This window comes from Cibotium barometz, chromosome 32 (genome assembly GCF_041138505.1).
Source record: "Cibotium barometz isolate CiBa-2024 chromosome 32, ASM4113850v1, whole genome shotgun sequence".
Classification (NCBI taxonomy): Eukaryota; Viridiplantae; Streptophyta; class Polypodiopsida; order Cyatheales; family Cibotiaceae; genus Cibotium; species Cibotium barometz.
Window position 1 is genome coordinate 29,114,489 of NC_141077.1, and position 22,030 is coordinate 29,136,518.

Sequence of the window (22,030 nt, forward strand, 5' to 3'; positions counted from 1 at the left end):
CAAGGCTATGAGATATGCATGAAAATAAATATAAATTGGGAAGTTCGTGATTACTCTTACCTCAAGAAAAGAGAATTTATTGTGGGCAACCTACATACAATTGTGCAAAGAGAAAGAAGACAAACATAAATGAATACATAATGAGGTTGGTTTATTGTGGACAACCTACATAAAATTTTGCAAAGAAAAAGATGTAAACATAAATGAATACATAATGAAATAGATTTTATATATAGCTTTATATGAGACGAATACAATTTAAAAAAATGGTTAATTGAGCAAACCTTAAATTTGTTGTTAGAGACAAAATTAAAACATTTAAGGTTTGGTCAATTAACCATTTAAAAAAATGGTTAATTGACCAAACAATTTGGTTTTGTTAATTGACCAAACCCTAAACAAAACCACCACTTCAACAAAGAAATAATAATCAATAGAATAGAATTGGTATAGGTCTCATGCATAAGCTCTACATGCATAGAGATGAGGTCGGCTTATGTAGAATACCTCTATGCATACAACTATGTTATGCTATATGTTTAGAGGGTATGCAGAGATTTTCATAGCTTTATGGAGGAGCTGCATGCGTAGATAGAGCTTTGCATATGCTCTATGCATAAAGCTATGCATGGATCTTACATATAGAACTATGTAGATGCCTCTATGTAAAGAGTTGCATATGCTCTATGCATAAAGTTATGCATGGATCTTACATATAGAACTATGTAGATGGGTCTATGTAAAGAGCTCCATACATATAGTTTTATGCATAAGTTGTACGGAATAAACTCTATGTAAGGAGGTCTATGCATATAACTTGTACGTGTGGAGCTTTACGAATATCGCTTATGCATAAAATTATTTGTATAGATATTTTGCATAGAACTCTATATGTAGAGCATATAACTTGTACATATGTGGAGCTTTATGAATATCGCTTATGCATAAAATTATGTGTATAGATATTTTGCATAGAACTCTACATGGAGAGCTATGCATGGAGCTATTATGTATATTATGTATAAGACCTCTATGCTAGAATATGGATCTTTTGTATTCTAGCTTGTATGCATTAAATTACATGCATACAACTTCTACATATGTCTCCTTGCATAGATCCATTGTGTATTTTATGCACAATTATGCTAGCATAAAGTTTATGCATATAGCTTTTATGCATAGCTCTTGTATGCATAGAGCTATGTATATGGCTTGTTATGCATAACCTATATGCATAGAGCTCTATGCATAAGACTCCTCTATATTCATAAAAAAAAAGAGAAAAGAAGAAAGAAGTAAAAACTTTAAATTAACCATAAAAAAGGAAATATATAAAATTTACTATAGTGAACTTATCTCAAGGGTATTTGAAGGACAACAAACTACAAAACAATTAAAATAGCAGGTATTCTTTATTAAGAAAAGAACACAAAGTTAGATTTAAGAAAGGAGAGTTAAAAAAATAGCTCACAAGATAATAAAATAAATTTTAAATTTTAATTAAAAAAATTATTCAACTTATTGGATCCTATAGTAGTGTTTGAGAATCTTGCGAAACAAAAACTAAATCCTTAAATTCAGAAAATTGATAACAAATTATGGAATAGAGATATGTCAAAATAATTGAAAGCAAATAAGGGAATGAAATAATAACTTTTAAGTTAGACTTGAAGTGGAAAGAGTTTAAATGGTCCCAATTGCCAAAAAGAAAAAATGTCAAAAACAAACTCTTAAAAGTTTGACATGGCAGATAATTTTAGAAATCTTTTTCTAACATTGGTATAAGTGTCAATATTGCATCACATTGGCTAATTTATGCAAAGCATTAAAAAAAGCTAAGTATCAATGTGTCTATTTTAATGTTGTGTACTTGAAATGGGTTTTTTGGTTATAAGAATAGCTTTAAACAAAGCACGAGTTGGAGAATTGTATGAAGTTTTTGAAGTTGTAAGATTAAAAAAAATGGGTCAGAACTTGTGTTAAACAAGGTGAAATGCATGGTATGACTTAAGAGATGATAGTGTATTAAGCAAGCCTAAGCATGCACAACATTGAGAGAATAACAGTAAGCAAACTACTCAAACGCCATATTAGATAATTTGGGAAAAAATCCATTTCCATTTGAAAAATGGGATCATGGTGAACTTGTTCAAAATTTTGTCAAAACTTCCTCGTGTGACATATCATTGGAAAGATCTTGAAGAGTAGAATCTAGACTTGCAATCTTCGACAAATTTGGAGTTGTCATGTTATATCCAAAATTAAGTAGAGTGACTGATTCCCAAAATATGAGATTTTTTTTAAATTAGCTAATATTGACTTCTCAACAAAAAGTTTAGCAAAATGATATAAAATGTGAGCTTATTTTTCCATTAGATGTCTCTTAAATAAGCCCAAATACACACTTGATTACATGAGAGATGAGGTCGAGAATCCACCTCAAAAATCACCGCCACCTTTTCGTAATTCTCTCCTTGATTCTAGCTCGTCACGTAGCTACATTCTCTCTCCCATGATCTCACCTACTAGATTCTCCACGAATGGCTTCTACCTACTTGGATGAACTCTTTTGATACTCTATTGCTTTGTGATTACACCTCTGACCTTTGTACGCATTTGTCCTAAGGTTACGCTTCATATATTATCCTTCATTCTCATGTACTTATCAATTTTATCCAAGAGTGGCCTAGTTTTTAAGCAGTAGCCCAAGACCGACAACAATCATGAGAGAGAGAGAGAGAGAGAGAGAGAGAGCTTCTTAGGCATGAGGAGATCCATGATACTATTGTAGATGGGAAGATGTTTATCGTCCGATTTGTCAAAGCCAAAACTAGACTACAAGTAGATCTTTGAATCCCTATAGGATGCTGATGAAGTTAGCTTGATAATTAATGAGGAGGTGTATAACACGTTTGCGAGTAAAAAAGGTAATATTATCTCAAAAAAAACATTTGGTATCTTTTAAAGATCTCTTTTAAAAAAGATATTTTAAAGGCATTTTTTGAAAACATTGTACTCATCAGTCAAGCATGTCCAAAAAATGACACAATTTTGGGCACTTTGTATAAATTTGACATGATACAAAATTACAAATAAAGTCAAAAAGTTTAGATTTTTTAATAAATTGTTACTTTAAAAAGTAGACAACTCCTCGAAATTGAATAAAAATTGATGTCCAACATCCATTATATTTCAATTTGGATGTTCAATATCCATTTTATTATAGTTTGGATGTTTTACATCTAGTTTATTTCAATTTGGATATTTAAATATTACGTTTATATTTATAGCTTAAAGGTTGAACAACATTCTAGGCATATGTTTACATTTATATTTATAGCTTAAAGGTTGAACAACATCCTAGGCATGTTGTTACAATTTTGATGTTTTTTTAAACATTTAATTTGGTGTTGTTTGGATGTCTCACATCCAAATTGTTATAATCTAGTGAGTTGTGTGGTGAGTTATATATTGCACATGGGTTGAAAATTTTGGTTTTGTCATGGCGCACAGTTGAAACAATAATGATATTGCTCGATAAGACACATCAGTAGGGGGTGCGTGCGACGGCACGTTTCCCAAGAGGAGTCCGAGGGGACACATCCCTACACATACCCCTTAGTCTGAAGGGTCGTTTATGGTATGGCCTTCATGGTTTTCGACATGCAGCTATTGGTGTTGTTGATAATCATTTATAGGACGCGACGCTTTTCCTAAAAGTGCATGCCATTTAGAGGCTATATCAAGCGGATATGTTTTTGTCCTAAATCAACACTTCAAACATGCATATGGATGTTTTGCATCCAAATTAAAGAAATTTGGATGTTCGACATTCAAATTATGGGGATTTGGATATTGAACGTCCAAATTGTTACAAAACGCCAGCGTGAGTTTACCTCTCTTGCTTTCTTTACTAGTTTTGGAGTGTTTTTAAAATGAGCTAGTTTTAAATTCAAATTTGGAATCTCACTATAGATTTACTACTGGTGGGAATTTTTTCGAGGTCAAAACGGGCAACTAGAGTACTTTCATTAAGCTCCAAAGTTTTAAAATTTGCAACTTTCGACCAAATTTAGCATCTATATGGATGGCTAATCAGAAGACGTAGCACGTTCTCGGGATCCCAGGGTAACCCTGGAAGTTTTCATCAAAAAAAATATTTGACACCCATCGGATGGTCTCGGGCACGTGTTGTGGTCCCTACCCGCTAAGCACCCAAATTGTGCACACACCTCTCTTAAAGGCATGAGCATCTATTTTTCACAGTGCCCTTTGTAGGTAACGAGCGGTGTCCCAATGTTTAAAAGGCACTCTTGTCCTTTCTCACGGGCACACCCCTACATGTATACCCCGGCCCGAAGGGTCATGTACGGTATGGCTCATATGATTTTTGATATGCAGTCGTTAGTGTGGTTGGTATTCATTTATAGGCCTCTTTTCTAAAACCACATGCCTTTAGAGGCTATATCAAGTGGGTACACTTTTGGCCTACATTAGCACTGCAAACATGCAAATGGATGTTTTGCATCAAAATTGAGGCAATTTGGATGCTCAATATTTAAATTGTGGCAATTTGGATGTTGAACATCCAAATCTCTACAAAACATCAAGATAAGTTTACCTCTCTTTCTTTTCTCACCAAAAGTTAATATTTTTAGGGTGTATTAAAAATGAGGTAGTTTTTCTTGGAATTTTATAATTCGAAATTCAAATTTCGAATCTTCGGCATGGATCTACTTACTCTAGGTAGGGATTTTTTGGGGTGTTTTTAAAATGAGGTAGTTTTTCTTGGAATTTTATAGTTCAGAATTCAAGTTTGGAATCTTATGCATGGATTTACTTTACGTAGGGATTTTTTGGAGTTAAAACGGGCGACCAGAGTAGCTTTAGTTAAGCTCTAAAGTTTTAAAATCTGTAACTTTTGACGAAAATTAGCAGCTATTCTAGCGGACGGAGCACGTCCTTGGGGTCTTGGGATTTTCACCAAAAAAATATCCGTCGAGTGTCGTGGGTCCTGCCATAGTCCCTTCCCATGACGCAGTGGACTTGTGCGCACACCTCTCTCAAATGCTCGGGAGTCTATTTTTCACTAAATTGCGTGTATCGAAAGACACTCTTGCCCTTTACCACGGGCACACCCACACCCCTACATGTATCCCTCAGGCCGAAGGGTCGTTTACAAGATGGCCTATATGGTTTTTGACATGAACCGTTAGTGTGGTTGGTAGTCATTTTCAGGCTGCTTTCTCAAAAATGCTTGCCTCTAGAGGCTATATCAAGCGAATACACTTTTGGTCTAGATCAACACTTCAAACATGTATATGGATGTTTTCAATGAAAATTGAGGCAATTTGATGCTCGACATCCAAATTGTGGCGATTTGGATGTTGAACATCGAAATTGCTACAAACATGAGCATAAGTTTATCTCTCTCTCTCTCTCTCTCTCTTTTCTCAACTTTTTCCTTTGTATCTCACTCTAGGATGGTGTCATCCTCCATTTTTAAATCTTTTGTTTTTTCAAAAATAGCATGTACTTTTTTTGTTTTCCCTGATCATTGCCTCCTTCGTTGTCTTCTCATGGGGCCTCGTACGTTGGTGCCTCTCCTTGTCTTACGCTGCCTCCCCTCCTATCAAAGCTATGTTCGCTTCTTCCACACACTTCTCTTTCCACTCACCACTCTCCTTACACATCACCGCCTCCCCTCGGGCCAACACCACCTCTCTCCTTTTAGAGATTAACATGCTAACCCGCTTTCCTTTATATTTCCGCCAGCTTGTTGTCTTCGTCACCCACCATCCCACCGCCTAGACCTTATGCTGGCACATGCTTTTACTACTAGCATCTTAGAATAACTCCCAACTATCCAGTATGGCATTGCTTCTAACTAAACCATCTCCCTTTGATGAGGCTCTTGCAACTCTGAAGACCCTTACGTGTCTGAATTTCACACAACAAATATGCATGTTTTGCTCGACATCCAAATTGTGGCGATTTGGATGTTGAACATCGAAATTGCTACAAACATGAGCATAAGTTTATCTCTCTCTCTCTCTCTCTCTCTCTCTCTCTCTCTCTCTTTTCTCAACTTGTTCCTTTGTATCTCACTCTATTATGGTGTCATCCTCCATTTTTAAATCTTTTGTTTTTTCAAAAATAGCATGTACTTTTTTTTGTTTTCCCTGATCATTGCCTCGTTCGTTGTCTTCTCATGGGGCCTCGTACGTAGGTGCCTCTCCTTGTCTTACGTTGCCTCCCCTCCTATCAAAGCTATGTTCTCTTCTTCCACACACTTCTCTTTCCACTCACCACTCTCCTTACACATCACCGCCTCCCCTCACGCCAACCTCTCTCCTTTTAGAGATTAACATGCAAACCCGCTTTCCTTTATATTTCCGCCAGCTTGTTGTCTTTGTCACCCACCATCCCACTGCCTAGACCTTATGCTGGCACATGCTTCCACTACTAGCATCTTAGAATAACTCCCAACTATCCAGTATGACGTTGCTTCTAACTAAACCATCTCCCTTTGATGAGGCTCTTGCAACTCTGAAGACCCTTACGTGTGAATTTCACACAACAAATATGCATGTTTTTCTTCTATATTTGTATGCCTAACATCTATGTTTTCTAGCGTGCCTTGTATGTTGTATGTTCAAGTCTTTTAAATCTTACAAACTTTGTTTCTTTACAAGCTACTATTTGTGTAATAATAAAAAAATAAAGCATTCTATAAACATGGTTTTTTCAAAGATGATTTAAGTTTTTTTAAAAAATATTTTAAAGGTAGTGTTTTGATTTACTTTAAGATACTTAAAATGTAAGCAAATTTTAATCTTATGTGAGAATCAAATTATAAATTTCTATTCAATAATAAAAAAAGATATATTTTTTAATATTTGGGAAGAGAATCTTTTCAAGTAATCCACATCAACTACCTATTTAACTTGCAAACATGTATCTCTTAAAATCATGAGAGAACGACATCAACCTACTAGTTTTCAAGCGGCTTTAGACGAGTATTCTTTGAGTTTTATAAGGAGGAGAGTATCCACCAGTAATTGAGGATATTGTACATGTGATGTAGAGTATCCACCAGTAATTGAGGATATTGTACATGTGATGTAGAGTATCCACTAGTAATTGAACTAGAGAACTTATATATCAAGTTAGTGGATTTGGAGTCGAGTCTATAGCAAGACAAAAATGAAAGTGAAGCAAAGATTCATGATTTGTATGAGTGCTCCAAGTTTAGCAATAGGAAAATAGCATGTACATTACTCATGTAAGTGTCACATGGACATGCTTGCTACTTGCAGGGACATTGTAGTCAAAGTATGGCATACAATATTTTCCAATTCTTGTAGTTTTTGCAGTTGAATAGGGACCCAAAAGTGTCCAAGACATTGGCCAATAGTTTTTTGACACAAATTGGTCCAATATGAACACGATTAAGGGTATTGTTATTGGCTTTCTGGGATCATAAGAGTCCTACCAGACTTGAACCTCACTTGCTCTCATTTTCTTATTTGGTAAGGAATAGATAGCCAAGACCAAGGGAAGCAGCAACACCAAGTAGAATCAGTAAGATCTAGGAGTCCTCATTTGTGTAAGGATGCAAAAGTGGTTGATACTCGGGACTTTTTCCAAGATGCTATTGGAATCATAACTTAATCAAGTTATGTGAACCTTGTTCCATTCCCATGGTATGATTCCAATATGAGAATCCTTATTGTACAATGACCAAAATCCTTAATGCATATATTTAACTCTTATGCATGCATTAGAGCCTAAAATGCATGCATTAAGTGCTTGCCCTTTTATACAAGTTTAGGTATGTAGAAGATCTTTAATTCATCCATAAGAGATCTAATGTATGCAACTAAGCTAGTAAGCATACTTATATCTATCCATGCAAGAGAGCTCTAATACATGTGTTAGAAGCTCTATGTAAGCATCCTCGAATTAGTAGACAACATGACAACTTTGAATTCTCTGAGTGTGCAAGGTTGTGAGATATGTGTGCAAAAAAATAAAAAATAGGGAGTTGGTGATTACTCTTATCTTAAGAAATGAGAGTTTAATAGCTTGATGAGGTTGATTCATTGTGGGAAACCTATATATAATTATGCAAAGAGAAAGAATACAAACAAAGATAAATACGTACTGAATTAGATTTTATGTATAGGTTTATATAAGAGGAATGTAATTCTTAAAAAATGGTTAATTCACCAAATCTTAAATTTGGTGTTAGAGCGACTCTACAAAATAAGAAACAAACGCTCCACTTCAACAAAATAATAATAATTAATAGAATGGAATTGGTATACATCTCATGCTCAAGCTCTTATGAACAAGCTCTACATGCATAGAGATAAGCTGTCCTTATGCATAATATGCATAATAGCTTGATGCATATAACTATGCTATGCTATACGTGTAGATCTTGTGGAGAGATTTTGCATGGTTCTATGGAGGAGGTGGCATAAACTTCTACGCATAGGAATTGATCCTACAAATAGAACTATGCAAAGATTTTTGTATGAGTTCTATGGAGATGTCTCTATGTAAAGATCCATGCGTGTAGTTTTATGCATAAGTTATAGGGAATAAACTTTATGTAAGAAGCTCTATTCATATATATTGTATAAGTGTAGAGCTAGCTATGCATATTGCACATGCATAAAATTATCTACATAGAGCTTTGGCATAGAACTCTACATATAGAGCTATGCATGGAACTATTATGTATATTATGCATAAGACCTCTATGCTAGAATATAGATCTTTTTTATTCGAGCTCTTATGCATTAAATTACCTGCATAGAAATTCTACATATAGCTCCATGCATAGATCCATTGTCTATATAATGCACAATTATGCTAGCATAAATCTTATGCAAAGCATATATATGCATAGAGCTATGTATACTTTATATGCATAGTTTTATGCACATAACTCTATAAATAAGGCTCCTATACATTAATATAAAAGGAGAAAATAAGATAGAATTAAAACTTTAAATTAATCATACAAAAAAAGAAACATATAAAATTTACTATAATGAACTTATCTCAAGGGTATTTGAAGGACCAAAACTTCAAAACAATTAAAATAGCAAGTATTCTTTATTAAGAAAACAACAAAAAGTTAGTTTTGATCGAGAAAAGTTAAAAATAGCTCACAAGAGAATAAAATATATTTAAGTTTTAATTAAAAAATTATTCAACTTATTGGATATAGTAATGTTTGAACTCTTAAAAGTTTGACAGGACACAATTTTAGAAAACGTTTTTCAACGTTGGTATGTGTCAATATGGGATCACGTTGGCCTTATGTAAAGCATAAAGAATGAAACAAATAAGTGTCGATGTGTGTCCATTTTAATGTTGCACTACAACAAATCAGGGTCTAGTAGCAAATACAGAAGCAACTTTATAACTAGAAGGGTACAAAGATGTCAGACCTATTTTGTTGTTGGAAACGTGGCTATTTTCGTTGCAACGGAATCATTGCTTAGGAGAAAAAATAGCAGTGAAATAACGTTGCTAATAGCATTGTTAAGCAACAAAATAACATTGTTGAGTAGCAAAATAACATTGTTGAGTAGCCAAATAACACTGTTGAGTAGCAAAAATAAACCTGTAAAAGAAAAGCGGGGACAAACTAGGGAATTCACATAGAACTTCCCAGTCAGCTCTAGCCTTAAACAAAAGTTGTCTATCCCACCTTCATGAGCTTCATGAGCGTCATGTCATGAAGCTACCGGCATGCAACCGACATGCATTGGGTACTCCCAGTGCACGTCGATAGTTACTAGCATGCATTAGAAACTATTGACATGCTTAGATAGCACCTGATATGCATTGGGTGCTCCCAGTGTGTGCTAGTAGTTATTGGCATGTATTGGAAGCTATTGACATACATTGGGTGCTCCCGTTGCATGTCAGTAACTACCAGCATACTTAGGTAGCACCCGATAGGCATTCGGATCTCTCAGCGTAGCTACTGGCATGCCTAGGTAGCACGCGGCATGTATTGGGTATCCTTAGTGTATGTCTGTAGCTCCCGGTGCATGGTAGTAGTTATCAGCATGCATAGGATCCTACCAGCATGCATTGGGTGCTCCCGGTGCATGTCGGTAGTTAGTTACCAACATGCATTGGAAGTTGTCGGCATGTTTATGTAGCATCCGGCACGCATTGGGTGTTCTCGGTACATATCGGTAGTTACTAGCATGCATTAGAAGATATCGGCATGCGTAGGTAGCACCCGACATGCATTGGGTGCTCTTGGTGCATGCCAGTAGCTCTCGGTGCATGTCGGTAGTTATCGGCATGCATTGGAAGCTACCGGTATGCCTAGTAGCACTCACCATGCATTCGGTGTTCCCAATGCATGTCGGGATTTATTGGTGTGCATTGAAAGCTACTTGCATGCCTAGGTAGCACACGACATGCATTGGGTGTTTTTGGTGCATGCTAGCATACTTAGGTAGTACTCAACATACTTGATTAGGTAGTACTTATCATATATTGGGAGCTCCCTATGCATGTCGAGAGTTATTGGTGCATGTCGCTAGTTACTAGCATGCATTAGAAGCTATCCGCATGCGTAGGTAGCACCCGATATGCATTGGGTGCTCTCGGTGCATGCGAGTAGCTCTCGATGCATGTCGGTAGTTATTAGTATGCATTGGAAGCTAGCGGCATGTCTAGTAGAACCCACCATGCATTCCGTGCTCCCGATGCATGTATGGAGTTATTGGTGTGCATTGAAAGCTACTTGTATGCCTAGGTAGCACATGACATGCATTGGGTGTTCCTGGTGCATGCTGGCATACTTAGGTAGTACTTAGCATACATTGGGAGCGTCCTGTACATGGGGAGAGTTACTAGCATGCCTAAGAAGCTATCGGAATGCATTGGATGCTTTCGGTGCATGTGGGTATCTCGTGATGTATGTTAGTAGTTATCAGCATGCCTAGGTACCACCTAACTTGCATTGGGTGCCGTGGTGCATGCCGATAGCTCTCGGTGCATATCGGCATTTATTAAACCGACATGCATTGGAAGCTATGACATGCCTAGGTAGCATTCAGCATGGAGTGGGTGCTCCTGGTGTTTGTTGGTAGTTATTGACATACTTAGGTAGCACTCGACATGCATTAAGGCGTGCATTAGAAGCTATCAACATGCCTAGCTGGCACGAGACATGCATTTGGTGCTCTCGGTGCATGTCAGTAGCTACCAACATGCTTAGGTAGCACACGATATGCATTGGGAGATCCTGGTGCATGTCGGTAGTTATCGACATGCATTAGAAGCTACTGGCATGCCTGGGTAGCACTAGGCATGCATTCGGTGTTGCCGGCATGCCTAGCTAGCACCTAGTATACATTGGGAGCTTCTGGTGTATATCGGTAGTTATTGGCATACATTAGAAGCTACTGGCATGCCTAGGTAGCACCACGCATGCATTCGGTGTTCCCAGTGCATGTCAGTAGCTACCAGCATGCATTGGAAGCTAGTGGCATACCTAGGTAGCACCTGATATACATTGGGGTGCTCTCGGTGCATGCCGGTAGCTTTTGATACATGTCAGAAGTTATTGGTATGCATTGGAAGCTACCGGTATGCCTAGATACCATTAAGTATGCATTGGGTGTTCTCGGTATATGTCATACTTAGGTGGCACCTAGCATGCATTGGGCAGCTACCTACATGCCTAGGTAGCTACCCAATGCATACTAGGTGCTACCTAGGTATGCGGCAAGCACCGGGAACACCCAATGCATGTCGGGTGCTATCTAGGCATACCAATAGCTTCGAATGCATAGCGATAACTATGGGTGCATGCTATTGGCATGCTTAGGTAGCATCCAGTACAAAATGAGAGCTCTTGGTGCATTCCGGTTGCCTATATAACACTCGGGTAATGCATAAGCCTTATGCATAGGCCTTATGAATACAATGCATAAGGTGTATGCATAGCATTCATAGTTTACACGAGGCTATGCGGACTTGGGTAATGCATAAGCCTTATGCATAGGCCTTATGAATACAATGCATAGGTGTATGCATAGCATTCATAGTTTACACCAGGCTATGTATTCTTAGTCTGCATAAAACTATGTAGTATAAGCTTTTTGTATAAGTCGTCGCATACATGAGGCTTATGTATTAGTCATATGGATAAGCCTAATAGATAAGCCTAATACATAAGTCTCATGGATACGGCTTATGGGCAAGGTTTATGTATGAGCTTATACGTAAGTCTCATGTATGCGGCTTATGCATGAGGTTTATGTATAAAACCTCATGCATAAAGGTTATGTACTTGGGTTATGCATTAGCTTTATACACGAGGCTTGTGCATATGGCTTTATACATGATGCTAATGCACGAGGCTCATGCATACGCCTCATGCATAAGGCTAATGTGTAGGTCTCATGCATGAGGCTTATTCATATGGCTAATGCATAAGCTTTATGCATTCATAAGGTTTAGGCATTAGCCTTGTAAGCTTTAGGCATTAGTTTCATGTAATTGTAAATGCATGAGGCATATAGCCACCTCTTGACAGACAGAGAGATCTCTAAAGGCTATGCATAGAGGCTTATCGTTAATGCATAAACTTTATACATGAGGCTTTATGTACAAGTCTTTATGAATAAGCCTCATGCACGAGGCTTATGCATATGGCTATTGCATAAGTCTCATGCATGAGGTTTAGGCACCTCACTTATGTATGAGGCTTATGCATATGGCTAATGCATAAGATTTATGCACTAGCCTCATACATGAGACTATATGGACACATTTTGAGAGAAGCATGGCTGTCAAAAGGCTATCCATAAAGGGGAGAAAAAATAACATTATAACAGTTTTGAGGACGTATTGGGAGATAGAGGAATATCAAATAAAGACTAATCTAATATTGAGTCGAGGAAGGATATATATGGGGCGAAAGATTCATCCACTCGGTGTAAATTAGAAGCATTATTCTTACCGGTTCGCACAGATGGAAGATTATCCAAAATTTCTTGAAGAAGATAGAAAAATACGCACCTCCATTGAGAGGTATGTAGAAAAACACGTGAAGGATTCTTCAAATTATGGCGGGATTGGGCATATAGAGATTCAGCGAAAGACGGATCCCATTCGGATTGAGATACATACAGGATTTCCCGATCTACTCATTGAGGAGCAGAGTCTAGGAATTGATCAAATGAAAAGCGATATAGAAAATATGTTAGGTCTCGGGAATCGAAAGCTTCGAATAACCCTGAATAATGTTGCTCAACCATATGGGGAACCAAAAATCCTAGCGGAACATGTTGCTTCACAGTCAAAAAAATAGGGTTGCTTTTCGAAGGACCATGAAGAGAGCTATCGAATTGGTTGGAAGAACCAGTAATAAAGGTATTAAGATACAAATAGCTGGACGTCTCAATTGTAGTGAAATGGCTCGAGTCGAGTGGGCCAGGGAGGGTAGAGTTCCTCTCCAGACTAGTAGGGCCTGTATAAATTATTGCTACTGTCCGGCCCAAACGATTCATGGGGTTTTAGGCATAAAGATTTGGATATTTATGGATACTGAATGATTCCTTCCATAGGAAGTGAAACTATTTGAGAAATATTGGCTGAATCCACAACAGCTTCATTCTATTCCAATTCTAACAATCTACACTCACTTTTTTCTTTCAAATAAATTTTTTTTTGCTATGCTTAGTGTGCGACCCGTTCAAATAAAAGCTCTTTCCCCATAATGAAAACTGATTAATTGGTCAACGATCTCTGGGGTCAAGTACTGGAATGAATGCCAGACACGGAACAGAATCGTATCGATGCAAAGTCTGTATCCACGGTAGAATTTTTTTTCTAGTGAAGCCGGAAGTGATATCAATTTATGGGTACTATAAAGAAAAACCGAAATAATCTGATATAAAACTTACAAACCCTATAATATATAACAGCGTAAAAGAGGAAACATAAAAGAGATATTTGTTACCTTATCAGGCTTGTATGTGTGTATATCTTACAAAATCAAACCAAATAAAGAAAAAAAAAAGTATTAGTAACCTTAAAAGAAACCATATACAAAATCCTAATCTTAATAGAAATCTTAATGAAATATTTTGCATAACACAGAAAACGTATTGAATCTTTCTTTTTTCTTTCTCATTAGAGCTTAACCCTAACCCTAGCGTTTACATAGAAACCTTAGTAGAGAGCTTTGATGGAGAGCTCTCCGTACAAAATCCTAATCTTAATAAAAATCTTAATGAAAGATTTTGCATAACACCGAAAACTTATTGAATCTTTCTTTTTCGCTTCTCATTAGAGCCTACCTCTAACCCTAGCGTCTACATAGAAACCCTAATAGAGAGCTTTGATGGAGAACTCTCCATCAAAGCTCTCTATTAGGGTTTCTATGTAGAAGTTAGGGTTAGGATTAAGCTTCAATGAGAACGGAAAGGAAGAAAAGAGAAACTTAAAAGAGAGGAAAAATAAGGAAAATACTTACAAGAAAAGAGATGAAGGAAAAGAGAAAACATACCTTGCTTGAGCTTGAAGAGGATAGGAGAGGTAGAAGTGATAGATTAGATATAAACATGCAAAAAAACCAAGGTATCAATGTTATAACATTCCACGGCAGCAAAAGAAGCGGGATTACTTTTTCTAGGCCATGTTGCAGAGTAGATTTCAAAAATTTTTTTTTACAGTGTAGCAATGGTTTTTTGTTGTTGAAAACATTGTTGAGCAGTAAAAGAAAGTGTTGAAGAGTAGCGAAAAGTTACTGTTAATAGCGCTAAGCAACTCTTTTTCATTGCTTAGTAGCATTAAAAGCCTCGACACTCCTCCTTGCAAAACATTGTTGTGTCCTTGATGTGTTGTAGTAGTGTTGTGTTCTTGAAATGGGTTTTTTAGTTATTAGGATAGCTTTTAAAAATCACGAGTTGGAGAATTGCATGAACTTTTTAAAGTTGTAAGATGAAAAACTCGCAATTGATGATACTTGAAAACTTGTGTCAAACGAGGTGAGATGTAATGTATGACTTGTATTATTTATAATATATGGTATCTTAATACCCTTTTTTTAAACTCATAACATGCACTTGAATACATGCATCATGCATATATATGTACATATGTATTCTAAATATTGTGTATACATGTGTGTATGTTTAGTTATAAGTATGTTTTATGTATATATTTATATACTTATATTTGTATAAGTGTATAGTTCTCTCCTTCAAGATCTTAAGTTTCAAAATACGTTCAAAATATGTACAATTTGCATGTTCTTGAAGGTTGTGATAGCCCTGTTAACTATGATCTTTGTTTTTAATCTATCATTAATAAGGTTAATGGCATGCTATACCCATGTACTTTATTTTTTGGATTATATTTGTTTGCCAAGGACGTAATTAAATAAGAGAATCTTTTATGATCTCATGATCGATATGACAAATAAAGCACACCTACTCTTTCGAAAGAATTATGACTCAAGGATGTAATTAAATAAGGGAATCTTTTATGGTCTCATGATCGGTATGACAAATAAAGTACACCTACTCTTTCTAAAGAATTATGACTCACCCATGGAACTAGAAGCATAAATTATTTCTTCTTGCATTTTTTCCTCTACACTAACTACTCAATCATTGTGGTTTGACTTGATCGCTTGATTTTTTATTTATTAAGAGTTGATTGGTGTCAAGGTGAGATGCATGGTACGACATATTATTCTAATGTATGGTACCATAAAATCCTTTTTTAAATCTCATAACACACACAAAAACATGCATCATGCATACATATGTATTCTACATATTGTGTATGCATGTGTGTATTATATTTGTATAAGCGTATGGTTCTCTCCTTTCAAGTTCTTACCTTTCAAAATACATTTAAAATACGTACTATTCATACGTTTTTGAAGTCTTTGATAGCCCTATTCTTATCTTTGTTTTCAATCCATCACTAATAAGGTTAGTGGCATGGTCCACCCATGCACTTCTTTTTTAGGTTATATCTATATTACTAAGGACATAATTAAATAAGCTAATGTTTTATAATTCCATGATATCTACTCTTTCTAAAGAACACCAATCAGCTCTTAAGAAAGAAAAATCAAGTGATAAGGTCAAACCATATTGATTAGAGGGAAGAAAACAATAAGAAATTATTTATGCTTCTGGTGCATGGGTGAGTCATAATTCTTCAGGTTATGATTGTATGTAATTGCTCTCTTATTGTTTGGATTTTTTGTTCAAACACATTGATGGTTATTTTTTTGAGCCCAAGAGATGAGCCCAATAGATGCGCCTATCGAAACACCAGAATTGAAATAAGCTAGTAGATGTATGGTTGGAACCGTAGAAAATAGATGACTGTTGCGTGGCCAAGAGTGTAAGCATACATGCGTGAAACCAAAAAAAGAAAGCATATGGCAAGCTAAGGAGCCGGGCAGCAGTGACACATAATTGAGGCGGCGACGAGGTCAAGAGGAGGAATCGAAGATCAGGGGACTCTCCTAGGGGGGATGGCTAGAGAGAATATCAAAGGGATTGGAGAGTGGACTCTTACATGTTGGTTTGTTTTTGTTGTAGATTGCAAGTTGGAGTACTTGAAGTTGTTGAAGGTTTGTAGACAAAAGGACAAGCCAGTGAGAGGAATCGTTTGGGTCATAGTAGAGGAAGAGCTGGAGATCAGAGTCCGCTAGGAGGTGTGTTCCCTAGATTTTTTGTGTAGCTCCTCTATTAGAGACATGGTCAAGACAAGAATTCCTCAATAGTAGCTGTAGAGTATCGGTTGAGTGGTGATTTCTTTGAAGTTTTAAGCCATGGATGAAGATGTTGCTGTGAAGAACTGTCGCATTAGTCTATCAACAGAGGACCCATGGATTTTGAGACAGTCTAGTTTTCTTTCAATGAAGTATACATTGCATGGAGCTTGAGTTCTTTGTGAATTGATAAGACTTTTTGCCATGGTGCTATATTTGTGTTGTTTTCATTGAGATTATGGAGGAGGAACACTTGTCAGTGCAAACCTATAATTTGTTGTGTCAAAACTGAACCAGTTAAGCATCAAACCTTTATCAGTCATGTGTCACGATAAGTCAGTTGAGGTTGTTAAAGTATTTGTCTTGTCTTGTTTAACATTTGTGAGATCTGGGCCGACAATTAGAACCAGTCTAAAGTCACTCTGACAGGTTGGGCATTGCTAGTGGTCTAGGTGTCAAATGAGGATTGTCCCAGGTCAGAAGGGAGTCAACTAGGATCAGCAGAAGCCTAGTAGGATTCGATCATGGGTAGTTTTGGCCTCTGTGTTGAAGGGGAAAGTTTTGGGTCAAGTCTGACAGTCAGCTCTCAGCAGTCAGGCAAAGTTGAAAGGAAAGGTTTTCTTGAGTGAGAAGATTGTCAGCAGCTATTAATTGTGATTGTAGGGAGTTGAGTCGTGGTGGGTTTTGAAGTGTTTGAGGGATTGGAGGTGTCAACGGACACAGAGGAGAGGAATTTTGACCCAGTTGAATTGACTGAGTCAGTTTGGTCAGAGTAGTTAGAATGGTGTCAATTGGAGTCAGCGGTGAGTCTTTGGTGTGATATCTCTTTGATATTGGAACTTCCAAAGAACTAGGGAAGGTCAGAGAACACATGAGTGAAGATTTATTATTTAGTTGAGGCTTCCGAATCAGGCGGTTCTATGTCAGATTGTCGAGGCAGGTTCAGTCTGTGAGGTGTCAGCAGAGGGTTGGCAAGGTGTCCAAGAAGGCCCTGGGGTTATGGTTTTGAGGTTAGCTTATGTTGGAGGACAATAGAGAATCTTGAAGGACTCATTTTGGCTTGGAGTTAGCATTAGCATTCAGAAGCAAGTTACAATCAGCGCAGTGTCACTTGAAAAGGGTTTTGGTCAGTTGGATGCCAGTTGAGCTATTTTGGTGGATGATTAAAGGTGTTGGAGGTTGGAGTTGACCTGAGAGGATGTCAGTTGGATGTGAGTTGAGCTATTTTGGTGGATGATTAGAGGTGTTGGAGGTTGGAGTTGACCTGAGAGGATGTCTGGAAGAGTTGATTGTACTATTTGAGGAGTTTGGAAAGGTTTCTAGTATCCGCTTTTAATTGAACTACAGAACTTGTATTTCAAGTTAGTGGATTTGGAGTCGAGGTTATAGATGGAAAGAAATAGAAGTGGAGCAAAGATGCACAATTTGCATGAGTGCTCCAAGTTTAGCACTAGGGAATAGCATCACCCATGTAAGTGTCACATGGACATGCTTTTTACTTGCAGGCATATTCTAGGCAATGTATGGGATGCTTTTTACTTGTAGGCATATTCTAGGCAAAGTATGGGATAGAGTGAGTATTGTCTAATTTTGGTAGGTTTGGGAGTCGAATAGGCACCCAGAGGTGCCCAAGACATTGGCCAATAGTTGTGATAAACGAGTTGGGCCTGATATGAACACAATTAAGGCTATTTTTAATGGTTTTTTGGGATCATAAGGGACGTACTAGACCTAAACCTGAATTGCTCTCATTTTCCTATTTTTAAAGAGCTAGATAACCAAGACTAAGAGTAGCAGCTAGGCGAAATCGGTAAGATCTAGGAGTCCCCATTTGTGTTAAGAGGATGCACAAGTGGTGGATACTCAGGATTCTTTTGCATGCCAAATATCCAAGTTCACATCATAGTAAATATAGTGTTTTTCCCAATGTGTCATAGACTAGGTCTACATATCCCTTCTCTATTATGTCTTAAGTTTTGAATAGTGCCAATCCCTCTTGCTTGGCATTCATTAAGTCCTTTGTCACTCATATGATGATGTAACCATGCATGAAGAGAAAATAATGCCAATGCTAGAGGTTGGTGGTGGAACGAAAGGAGCAAGTGGATAACAAGCTTTGTTGTACAAACACAATCATTTTTGGGGATGGAACATTATCTTTGTGATCCTTGATAGGACACTAGTTATCATTATGGTCTACCCATTGGCAGGCTTGGTTTGAGCAGGGAATGCATGCCTTATTCATAGGATATGAGGAGGGCATGATATGCAACTTGTTTTGAATCTTGGTCGTAGTCACAAGAAATGTTTCGAGGTTTTTTTTTTCGTTTCGAGGCTTTTGGAGTTTTCTTTTGAAAGGATTTGTCCCTCAACCTCAAGGTTTCGAGGTTTCAAAAAAGCCATCTAAAAACATAGTATGATGAAAAAACCTCGAGGCTGGTTTTTTAGACAAAGGATGAGAAGAGAAGTTGCAAGGTGATGAAAAAAAGGTAAACAAAACAAAAAATGAAACAAAATGTAACCTGAAATTTGGGCAAAACTACCGTATTGCAGAGGGTTTCAAGTGTAGGAGAGAAGTTGCAAGATGATGAAAAAAATTAAAACAAAGCAAAACAAAAAAATGAAAGAAAACGGAACCTGAAATTTGGGCAAAACTACCGTATTGTACAAATTTTGAATCTGTTTCGAAGTTTCAAGGTTTTGAAAGTTAGAAACGGTTTTTTTTGTGACTATGATGTTGATCGTACAAATTTTGGGTCAAAAGAAATTATCACTCTTATACAAACAGTGCCCAACCTTATTGGTTGCACACAACTAGGATTGTCCAACTTTTTACTTTAAAATCAAACCTTGGGGAGAGAACTTTTTACTTTAAAATCAAACCTTGGGGAGAGAACTTTTTACTTTAAAATCAAACCTTGGGCACTCTCCCTGAAAAGTTGACACACATGCCACGTGTTGACATGGATGCCATCGACTAGTAATGTTTACATGCTCGGGGGCTTTGCGTTGTGTGTGTGTGTGTGTGTGTGTGGGTGGGGATCCCCATTTCTTAGGGCTCTTCTAAGTGGAGTATCGTCGGTGTGGATATCATTTACAGCCATCTTTGGAATTTGCAAGAGGAAGATTTGATTATGATTCTAACACGATCGCCCTCCTTGTCCACTTCTAAGGTTTTGTTTTTTTCAAGTCTGTATTTTCAATTGCTAGGAAGGTGAATATTGTACTGTCGTAATTCCTGTCCGTGATCATAGAGCTAGATTAAGGCCATTTATTAATTACAAGAGATGCTTCTCTACGAATCAAATGGGAGCATATGTGCTAGCTATTGCATAAGAGATGTCATGAGTTGCGATTCAAACCCCGACCTGCCCACCTGCAAAGCTATGGCAAGAGACGTTTGAATGTGAATCATGAGCCATGGCGCAGACAAAAAGGTCACAGACCATTGGTTGCCAGTCTGCACAATGTTCTCCATAGACCTTGACGATGCATTAATGACTAACTATACCCAGCTTTTCAAATGCTGTTTTTCTCGCATGAACTGAATAGAGGTTCCACTTCCCTCTGTTTTTTTTTTGAAAACCAGACTCTGACAGATTGCGCCTGCTATGGATTATCACACCATTTTCCCCTGGGCTTCACAACCTACAATCTTATAAACTAATGCCTTTTTCTTGTCAGGAAGTTCATAGAATTATATGATACAATGTGTCCATCATGTGATATGTATGCTATAAAGTTTTTAACTGCTGTTCTTTTGTAACTGTCGTGTGGGTTGTGATTTCCTTCTATGTCTATTGTACTAATCAGATGCATCTTCACAAAGAAAATAATCATAGGTTAGACACATAATTAGAGTCACGTATATAAACAGAAGTGAGTGACGGTTAGGAATGAGAGATGCTGATAATTGACAATGCTTAAGCTTAGGTTAACCATAGAATTAGGTCTACGTAGTGCAGTTGTACCAAAGAGACACATGTAGACGAGGAACAAGCTGCGGTTAGACGTTTGATCGAGGTTTCGTACATAATTAAGCAGAAGTGAGTGACGGTTAGGAATGAGCTGATGGTGGTTGACATGGAGCTAAAACTAAAGGTTAAGCATAGAATTAGGTTTACCTAGGGTGAGCTTTATATGTGCAGTGAAATTAGAGCTAATTAAACCTAATCACTGTGTATCTACATTGGCAAGTTATGATCAAAGAACAACTACTAACATAGTAACAGGTATTGAATGGTGGCATGATGAGCTTATAATGGTTGTGTGTGGTGGGGTGGATCTTTTAGGAAGCGGAGAAGGCTGCGCTGGCGGAGACGACGGGGCTGGACCAGAAGCAGATAAACAACTGGTTCATAAACCAGAGGAAGAGGCACTGGAAGCCGTCGGAGGACATGCAGTACGTCATGGTGGACAGCCCCGGCCACGCCCACCACCACCTGCACGTCACGGCCGCCCACGCGTCCAACATCGGCTTCGTCGACAGCATGGACGCCACTGGCCATGGCTCCATCATCCCCATGCAGTAGGGCGGTGCTATGTTCGTCATCTTCATCACGAGGACCGGCCTTATTGTATTGTTGTATTTTGCATTGGAATCCTTAGGACGACATGTTTTAGAGCTGTTCTTAATCGAAAACTGTTTCTTATGCTCACAAGAAATGTAGGCTTCTTTCTCTGTTACAATTATAAATTAGCACGGTGTGAGCAAAAAACCAGTGCTGAAATTTGAAGATTTTGTGGTTCTGCGATTCAGGCGTTAATTTAATTTATTAACCCCTTTCACAGTTGACGCTTTAATTCTTTCAAAGGTCTTCGATTTGAGATTAGGGCAGTTAGCAAGTCTTCAAATTTCAGCTTTGGAGGGTACTTGATCCCCACATTCCTGTGTAGTTTATGAAGCCATGTGAGCACCACATGAGAAAATTGAAAACGGAACTCATCTTAAAACCTAATACTCTTTCGTTGCACCCATGGCGGATCTTCCACTCTTCTTTAGTGTCGGAGCTTCTAAGAATTCCTTAGATTAGCCACCTGTCCAAATGAAAACCATCAACAAGTGTTATCTGGGGTCGCTGGTGAACACATTTTGTGGTGGCCTGCCTTTGAATGTGGAGGTTATTCTGTCTAATAGGCTGAGTCTGCTTTTGTACTTGTGGTGCTGGGCTTTGCGCATCTTTGAAAAAAATAATCATACACTACTATTTCTTTGATATTATTCTTAAAGAACCACGA

The 22,030-nt window shown here is 37.6% G+C and overlaps 1 protein-coding gene across 2 annotated transcripts in view; it reads left to right on the forward strand.

Moving 5' to 3' along the window:
* The window catches only part of LOC147620060 (homeotic protein knotted-1-like), a 50,586-nt gene extending 29,020 nt beyond the window's left edge, over positions 1–21,566 (forward strand). For both annotated transcript variants that reach the window (XM_086772211.1, XM_086772213.1), the window contains exon 6: positions 21,085–21,566. In XM_086772211.1, the coding sequence (XP_086628337.1) occupies positions 21,085–21,324 (240 nt within the window). In that variant the 3' untranslated portion in view covers positions 21,325–21,566. The remainder of the gene's footprint in view (positions 1–21,084) is intronic.
* Positions 21,567–22,030: the final 464 nt, after the last annotated feature.